This window comes from Sphaeramia orbicularis, chromosome 9 (genome assembly GCF_902148855.1).
Source record: "Sphaeramia orbicularis chromosome 9, fSphaOr1.1, whole genome shotgun sequence".
Lineage (NCBI taxonomy): Eukaryota > Metazoa > Chordata > Actinopteri > Kurtiformes > Apogonidae > Sphaeramia > Sphaeramia orbicularis.
Window position 1 is genome coordinate 36,434,530 of NC_043965.1, and position 9,319 is coordinate 36,443,848.

At 40.2% G+C, this 9,319-nt stretch overlaps 1 protein-coding gene across 1 annotated transcript; it reads right to left on the minus strand.

Annotated features, from left to right (window-relative positions):
* Positions 1-131: 131 nt before the first annotated feature.
* dgcr8 (DGCR8 microprocessor complex subunit) lies at positions 132-9,144 on the minus strand. Its single transcript, XM_030142741.1, has 14 exons — positions 9,011-9,144; positions 7,704-8,646; positions 6,626-6,788; positions 6,011-6,153; positions 5,510-5,849; positions 5,210-5,407; positions 4,887-4,988; positions 4,519-4,617; positions 4,247-4,329; positions 3,993-4,093; positions 3,579-3,685; positions 2,667-2,794; positions 2,235-2,348; positions 132-2,116 (listed from the first exon to the last, which is right to left on the minus strand). The coding sequence occupies exons 2-14, from the start codon at positions 8,373-8,375 to the stop codon at positions 2,033-2,035; spliced, it is 2,334 nt and encodes a 777-aa protein (XP_029998601.1). The 5' UTR covers positions 8,376-8,646; positions 9,011-9,144; the 3' UTR covers positions 132-2,032.
* Between the last annotated feature and the right edge of the window lie 175 nt (positions 9,145-9,319).

The following is a 9,319-nucleotide window of genomic DNA, read 5'->3' on the forward strand; positions in this document are numbered from 1 at the left end:
TTCTTCAAATAAAAAATGAAAACGGGTCCCACAGACTCAAACACTATACAAGGGTTAAGTAGAGTGAGAACATTTAATTTTACAAACTATGTGCCACCTTCATTTAATGGGAGGAAAAGAACCATACCAAATCATTAGTCAAGACATTTTATTTTGCATAAACATCACTGAAGTCATGGAGCTCAGGTTGCAATACATACTTCATTTTCTAGGCAGCAACATCTCAAACAATTCTTTAATACAACTCAACGGCAACACATGTAAAAGCAGGGTTTTTCTTTTTGAATCTTCTCACACTGACACGCACTTGGCAAGACAACACACGCACGCTAGGGAAAGCACATTCTTAAAAGCGATCTAAAATATCATTACAGCCTTGTGTCTGAATTGTGACGTGTTCATGTTTGTGTTGTAGAAAAAGCACAGGCCAAACATCTGACAGAATGCACAGCTGTTTCTGTGTTTGTTCCAGCTAGTAATGCGTCTAAATACTTTCCCGTCCTCAAGGTGGGTTTGACGTACAGTTTGCAGCAACAGTAAGTATTCTATAAAATGCATAAGACTGTAAGTAAGCTTTGGTATACACAGTTTCATCAGCTTGTGTTGGGTTAAATTGTTCATGTTTTGTTCGTGTGAGTGGACCAACCTAAATTTTGCGAGGCTGTTTTTCAAAAATAATCTACTTCTGGTGGAAGTGTTCTGTCCCGGACGCATGATCAACTGTCACAATGACGGCAAACGTATACAAACAAAATACACAATCCATTGAGACGACTCTTAAAAATCTGCACATGCTGTAGGCATTTTCCATAGAGTATGATGTCTTATAGGCTGTCTTCATTTAAAAAATACTGGCTAAACGATTAAATGCTTTCTCAAGTAAAAGTGTGGGGGTTGGTCTTTCCACTTCCTTTTGAAGGGTGTTTTAGGTCCAATGTACTGCATCTTCTCTGAGCCCTTCATGAAATGGATTAACTAAGGCAACATGTAGCCATTGTGACTTTGTAAGGGCACCGAAATGAAAAGCAACAGAACTGTGGTTAGTCAATGTGCATGGCATTAGTACTATTAAAAAAAAAAAAAAAAAGCTAGCAAGAACAAAGCGCATAAAACAAATGATCCTTTACTTTTAACGTCTTACAGTACTCTGACCCTGTGCCTGAATTTGCTGCAGTATCGGCGTGTGTAGCAGGACGTTTTTTTCTTTTTTTTTTCTGCCTCTGTGCCTTAAATTGCCCAAAAAATAGGCAAGAATTCCCTCTAAATACAAAATGTATCCCCCAAATATCCCAAAAGCACTTACTTCAGTACCAACAGCATGATAAAAGTCAATAAAAATACCTTGCCAGAACACGAGTGCATAACAATTATTCTTAAAAGTGATCACTTCACAACGCAAGGTTTTATCGTGCAAACCAAGACAGTAACTGCCCATTTTGACGAAAAACAAAATGGCATAATTGTATTCATTTTCCAAACTATCCATCACACCAAATATTAAATTATCCAATAAACAAATAACTTTGTTTCCCAATTTAATGAATGGTATAAATACATACATGTATTATAGTAGTCCCTTTCAAATACTTTAAGCACAAACAAAAGTATAGGTGCTGGTACGCTAATGCCTGCGAGTGGAGAAAACAACACTTCAAAACAAAACTAAGGTGTGTAGTGGTAGTTTGCTGTTTAAGAAGCATGCACTACGCATTTAATTTTGATGTGGTTCATATGTCATTGAGTTATTTTAATTTTCTCCGAACCCTGGATGTTCCTAGCGAGTATGCATCTAGAGAGGTAGATGATATTTGCTCTACGTTCTGTTAGTGCATTTAGATCTACCCTTACAGCTACCAACAAAACCAGTAAATGTGGGCAAAGGAAGCAAGCAGTTCTACCGGCTTTATCATTTGTCAGTTGCTGTATTGCCATTCAATCTGAGTGATGCATAATTTAAGTGGCAGATGGTGGCGTGTGTGATGTCCGACAGTGACTGGGTTTCAGTGTGGTGGTTCAGCAGTGATTCCTCGACTTAAACGTCAACAGTGCAGAGGGGCTCGCTCCCGGGCTGGGCAGACTCCATTATGGTCATCTTGGGTTTCTTCCTGGTTTCCTCCTGGTTCAGAAAAAACAACAAGAGTGGGTTCAGTGGCCATCTATGACTCCAGCGTATGATTACAGATAAAGCTATCATATCAAGCACGTGAAGGTTCTAGTGCATAAACACATCATACCCTCTGTTTGGCCAGTTTTCTCATTTCTTCTTGCAGTTTGTTCAAGATATGAAGGTTTGGCTTGTTCTTTTTGGCGTACTGCTGAAGCTCGATCACACTCTTGTCAGAACTCTCCTGCAAAAGAGAATTCGTGAATGTTTATCACTTTCACATAACCCCCCCCCCCATTTCACTGCTTGCTTGTTGTTGTGTCTTGTTGCAATGTTACAGATATGAACAACAGATCAGTGGTCTTTTACAATCAAACAGCTCTGATAACACATTTTCATCGGCGCAGTCTGTGAGCTGGAATGCAAAATTTCACACTACAACAATGACTATTCTGATACAAATGCATTTATTTTCAATCACGCTGAGCAAAACAAGATAAAGGTTTCCTATATGGTTTTCATGAATGCTGAAGCTTTAGAACAGACTTTGTAGTGCACGTACCTTTTTTACCATCTTATTGCTCTCTCTGCCGTACATGCGCAGCAGTGAACCCCAGTTTTTGACGTGAGGATGAAGCATCTGCAAGATCTTCTGAGATGCTAATTGTTTCCCAACCCTTTTGTTTTTACCTGGTGGCAAAAACAAATGGACAAAACTGGTCACTAGTGTAACGGCACAAAGACATTGCTGTTCTTCACTATATCTGATAAGTAATGAGGCAGTGTTGCATTTAAAGGGGTCTTATCTTACTAAACCCACTTTTATTAGTGTTTGGTACATTTATTTGTTCTTTTGGGGACCCTAATAGTTCATAAAGTTTGAATTTGAACCCTCCAGGTGCTGCAAAGCTATCTTCATATTCATTTTGGCAAAAACCGAGTGGATTTCTACAACCTGTTTGAATTCCTTCTTAATTTGTTACGTCTATAGCTAGTTAAGTCACGACATTTGCACATATAAGGTCAAGACTTCGACGAACATTTCTCAGAGTACAACATAATTGTTTGTCAGCAGCAGCGGTTGCAGTCCATACTGAAAATATGTCCAAACTTCGAGCCGATTACCTAAAATGTTCAGTTGTGGGTTGTATTAACGAACTCAGGTGGCTGAAAGGGACACAAAGCACGGTCAACAACCTGGAGGGGATGGGGCATGAAGTGGCTCAATTTGCATTTAAAGGGCCAGTGCTCAAAACAACCTTTCTGGTGTCATTACTCAGAAACAGGGTTGAAGATGAACCTGAGGAGTTGAATTAATGAAGAATTCAGACCCAAGCATAGCATTTACAGTTTATGTAGACCACAGGGAAATGTTTGAAAATGCATAATTCCATTAAAAAAAAGCAAATTATCATTCCTTTAACTGCCCCTACACCATCATCCTGTGGTCAGTTTTTCTTTAGGGTTTACTTACACCATCCACGCACAGTATGCTTCCCACATGTCATCACATATTCGCTCTTCTGGTTTTTCCCAGGGATCACCTCAAATTTAATGCTGGTGTCTCCCATTCCGTGGTTTCTGCAGGTAAAGAAGGAGAGGTTTCACCTCAAATATCAGAAACATCATATTTCCTGTGCATTGTTACCCTCCACGGTAACAGATCTGTGCAGAAAATTAATCAAAGGTAGTATATCAAGTGTCTTTCTACACTTAGCTTATTACTATGGTTAAAATGTCACAAAAGCAATCACATTGTCAAGTAATGTGGAAATGTATGTTATAGGAAGTACAGTTTAACCCTGAAGACAAATTATTAGACACTACAGATAATGCAATATCTAAAAGAAATATTAACTCTTTTGTAGAATTAGGTTGCAATTCTTACCTTTTAAGGCACTCATGAAGAATCTGATATGGCGAAAGTAGTCCTGCTTTGTTGGTCAGCTCATAAACCCTTGAGTCTTCTATACTGATATGATTAAAATACTGTGGGCCAGAGAAAATTCAGTGTTACCATTGTTGTGTTATTCTACAGATGTTTGAACTGAAGCGTAGCATCCCTCTGATACACTTTTACTCTATTTCTGCTATTAAAGAAAGTAATCCATGTGATAGCATGTCGGATGTCCTTAGAAGTACCTCCAGTTCATCCCCTTCAACTGGCTTCTCCTCTGAAGTCTGCTTCACAAAGTCAGGGATGAGGATTTCCAGTGTGGCTCGAGCTGAAGTTCACATCAAAACATCATTCAGGTTCATCATTCATTTCTCAACATGCAAGTTGAAAAGGGATACTCATGTTTTTATTCTTCAAAGTGAATGGTCCTCTTTTAGGGATGACAAGACTATACTCATTTCTTACACACTTACTACTGAGATATAAACAGTTCAAAGACATGAATAAAAGAAATTACCAGCTTTATTCTTGGCAAGTTTTTTACTGCTTGCAGTTCCGGTACCATAAGTTACTCCATCAATAATGACAGATGCGCCAAAGGGTTCACTTGGGTTCTCTGGAAGACAAGAAATATACCTTGATTTGATTATACTGAAAAGGCAGGAAAAACACCACAGTTATAATTCCTTAAAAACATAATAGCTGCAGTTTTGTCAGATTTACACAGTTATGTATATATTTATACAAGTATAGCGTATGAAAGACCAAACTAAGTCAAATTTATTTTAATCTAACATCCAGATCAAATATTTGATTCCTGAGGCAAGAGCACACGACTTCAAACAGACGAATTCCCAAATCAACTGTAATAAAAGAAACACTTACCACATTCAAAAAAGTTGTAAACAGGTCGAACCTTTAGGACACGTTGCATATATTCATGTAAGATGCAAACTTCAGACTTTCCATTGGGGTTGATAACGAATTCTAATGAACACAAATAAAGAAGTGCTTTAATAAGACATTGAAATGAAAAGACAATGCCAGCCAAACAATAAAAATGTAATACTCTGATGGATTTTTTTTATAGCCTTTTTGATGTTTATGTGCTATAAATGTGTGAATGGACAACATTAGCAAAATACTTTTTGATAACCATGACCACATGAATTGAAAAAAGTCAGACAAAAATAATCACATCAACAGACCTTTCTTGGTAGGAGCATCTTGGACTGACAGTGTTATGAGTTTCTGGTTGGCGGGCAGGATAGGTCGCTCTGACTCTGCCTGCTTCCTCTTCATGTCTCTGTTAAACTGCCTTCGCTCAGCCCAAGTACGAAACTTCTTCACGGTCACTTGCTCGAAGTCAAAGCATTTCTCCAGGTACAAACGAAAGTCTTCAAGCACTGTGGGCAAGTTTTAAAAGGTTAAGCCATTACAAAAACTGCCTCCTCAGAGTCCATCCCCAGCACCACAGCAAAAGCTCCAATCATTCCTGAGCTTCTTACCTATAGACTCATCCTTGCACACCTCCACCTTGGCCTTGACCTGTCCTAGCGCTCCTTGGGCAGTGTCACAGGGCTGGGACTCCTTCACCTGCTGGCTGTGATCGGTGGAACCCTCTGCATCTGGATCAGTGTCTGTCAGACTGGAGGGAGGGATATTATCTTGCTCCTCTCCTGTAGCATTTGATGTGCCTGCTCTTTCTTCTCCATTGGCTTCTTCACCAGACTTAAGCGGAGACTCCTCTGCATCAGGGGTCACCTCCCCGTTCAGCTCCTTTTCCTCCTGTTCCTTCATTTTCTTGTAGTGTAGGCAGGGGATGCTGCTGGTGGGAGGGTCATGTTTCTGTAACAGATGATGAAGTGCTGTAAGCACACCTCTCAGTTTATGATCTTAAAGATTCCATTTAGAGGGCTCAAACTGTTACCTGATGACCACCCCTGGACCAAACTTCATGTTCACAAAATGGCGCATTATTTAGACATTCAACTTGTTATGCATCTTACCCTGATACTCCCAGTCCCAAGGAAGTAGGGTCTGGACCAGGTTACCACTCTGGTCTCTCTGTGCAGGTAGACTGGAATGCCTGAGTTATGGAATGTCATGATCCATCCATCAGGTAGAGGCTCGGTGGGTGGACGTCCCCGACCTGCAAACAAAATTACAAGGACACATATGCTAAGAGGTTAATTTGATAGTCCTTATGTCATGATGAGCAACTGGTAGGTATTCACGTACGTGCAAAAACAGTTTCAGTTTGAAGACTTGGAATTAGGTTAGGACACACCAATTGCTAATAGTTAAACATCAACATCAGTTCTTCAACCCAGGTTCCAATTAATTATTCGTAAAACATACCAACTTATTGTTAAATAAAGTTGACAAACACTGGACCATGAGCTCAACTGAACAATCCAGAGATGTCAAATTCACTCAAAATTTTTTCGAATGGTTTATTTTCATCTTTTTCTTATGCCGTCCTTAGAAGGGTTTTTTGCCTTAAATATTTAACTTACAATTTACATGACTTACATTTCATACACTGAAATGAGTTTGCCCCAGACAGCAGACTTAGGTAAATCCTTGAATGTACTGTTATACACATAGATTCCCCCACTCACTCTTAAGGACAGTCTTAATTTTGGTCATCATGGGCTGAACACCGCCTTCACCATCTGATTGATGGTCACTGTCCCCGCCATATTTATCCTCTGCTGGACGCATCTTTTTTGGGACTGGCATGCCTTCCTCCAGCAGAGCATCAACGTCATTGTCAAACTCCTCCTGGAAGAGTCAGTGGTTAAGGCCGGCAGAGAAGGATGGGTCACCAGCTTAAGGGAGTCTTGAATGCATCATGTGATGCCATAAATGGAACATTTGATGGAGGGACAACCAAAATGGGACACCAAAATGTATGATGGCATATGGAAAAATATTAGTTCTGGTCTCACATTAAAATCCATCAGATAGGTTAAACATCAACATGAACTCCTACTTTGGATTACATGAAACTGAAGGACTTTAATGGATGAGATCACTCCTTTTTTGTTACCAATTACTGTGTTTAAAAAGAAACCCAGCATTTATTGGAAGAAATCAAATGGCAGTCTCACCTTTTTCAGCAATTCACCTCTCAATGTGAGTTGTAATGTAAGTTTGAACAAACAAAATATACTGATAAGCAATTATTTCTTACACTTATGCTAATAAATGGCACATTTGTATCAAGTGATTCAATTGACATTTACTTTAAAAATGGCACAGTTAACATCCTATGTGCAGATGAAAACATGTTTTTCTTTCAGATTTTCCTAGTTTAATGATACCATCAATATTTGTTTTCAGTTTATTTCCTTTCAGTATTATTAGGACTTATAACTTACAAATAAGTCAGACAACATTTGCCCTGGCAGCACATTGCAAAGCTGAGTATCACTTTTTGCAGGAATTTTTGCCAGGTTAAACCTATTTGCCATGTTGTCACTCTACTGTGCCAACACAGTGGTCTCACTTAAATGAATGAGATTCTTGCTTTTTTAAATGCAGAGTTAATTTTACTGAACGCAAACAAATGCACTTATGTATGTATGGAGTGTACTATGACAGATTCTTTTTTGACATTAAAGATGTTTTGTTGTTCATTTGAAAACCGAAATGCTGATGAGGACAAAATCACTGCTTACAGAAAGTAAAACCTACCTCATAGGAGTAAGTCACTTCATCTGCTTGCTCCTGCTGAACTATGACTTCAGACTTAAAGCCGGCATCATCATGATCCAGGAAGTTCTCGTAGAAGTCATCCAGCTCATCCAAGACAGCAAACTCTACCTTGTTCTCTAGATCTACTTCACTCTCCTCTAACCTTCTACCTGTTATATTCCCTGTCCCAGAGCTACCCTCGGCTGCCTCCTGTTCACTATTCAAGTCATGCAACTCACCATTCAGGCTGTCTACACCATCATCACTTCCTCCTTCCTGCCCCTCACCTGTATATAAAACCTTCCTGTCTTTGCTACTGCTGCTTTCAGTGAAGCTTACTCTGATCTTAACATCTCTGAGGAGCTTGAGGTCTGGAAGAAACGTGGTGACCTGGGGAGCGTGGCGGGCAGTTCTAGGGCACAGTGGGGTGGGATTGGCCTCATTTGAAAGGTGGCTACAGATTGTTATTGAGCCCTTGCCAAGGGACTGCTGTGGCTCGTCTTCCCCGCCCCCTGGGGTGTATGTGTATCCATCACCACCAGAGCTAACGTCCATTACCTCTGCGTCACTGGACGTTTGCAGGGGAGGTGGTGGAGGTGCTCTGCCCTCATCTTGGCCAAAATCATCTGGTGGCTCCAAGGGGAGAGGGGGTAGAACATCATCTATCTCCATTTCCTCTGTTTTATAAAACTACAACTAATACAGACAGATAATTTACTTAAAACCTGACGAACAGACTTCTCATCTAAAACCAAAATGCATGCAGAAGCACATCCCTGTATAGATCATGTACCAGAGGTGAATATGCTAAGCTGACTACATTGTTCTTTTCATTAATGTAGACAGCTTTCAGAATCACTGTCTCAATTATTGGAAATCACAATGCATTCAGCTTAATATGGGATCTAGGCACTGATCATCCTCCACTGCAACCTTCTGGAAGCTAGAAGAGAGGAACAGCGAGAGTGGATGTCAGCAAGTGGCGCTACAACTTGGTAATTAACTAATTTAAACAAGATGTACGATGCTCGTGCGTATAAATAAGAAAATGAACATAGAAGTTAAATATTTTCCTTGTCATTTAACTTAACGTGCATCCGGATTCAAGTATCACGTATAATACATCCCGACTGAAATGAAGGACCTCGTTTTAGCGCATCTGTCTTGTCTGCAGCTGCACGTAAAGGCCCTTGCATAGATGCTAACATGCTAGCTACTAACCATCAGGCTGTACTGCCTTCCGTCTCTTCAAAATACACCTTGTGAACCCCAAACCTACCTATATGTATGTTGTCAAATATACTCACCGACAATTGTGGCACAGCTGTCTCCGTTCGGACGCCTAACTACTTCGCTAAATTATTTTATTCTCGACGCGCCACCGTACTGCTTCAATTGCAGCCCCGCCATCTTGAAGAAAATCATACAGCGGTAAAACGGACCAAAGCCCCGCCTCCGAGTACCGGCTTTTTGACAATTGACAGTTCAGAGGTCCAATCTGTACGCTCGTTACAACATGGCCTGAAAAGAGTCAACCAATGACATCCCACTATTCTGAATATTGGCCGATGAGCAACACGTTCAACATCAGTGCCGGTTTTCAACAAATATGGTCG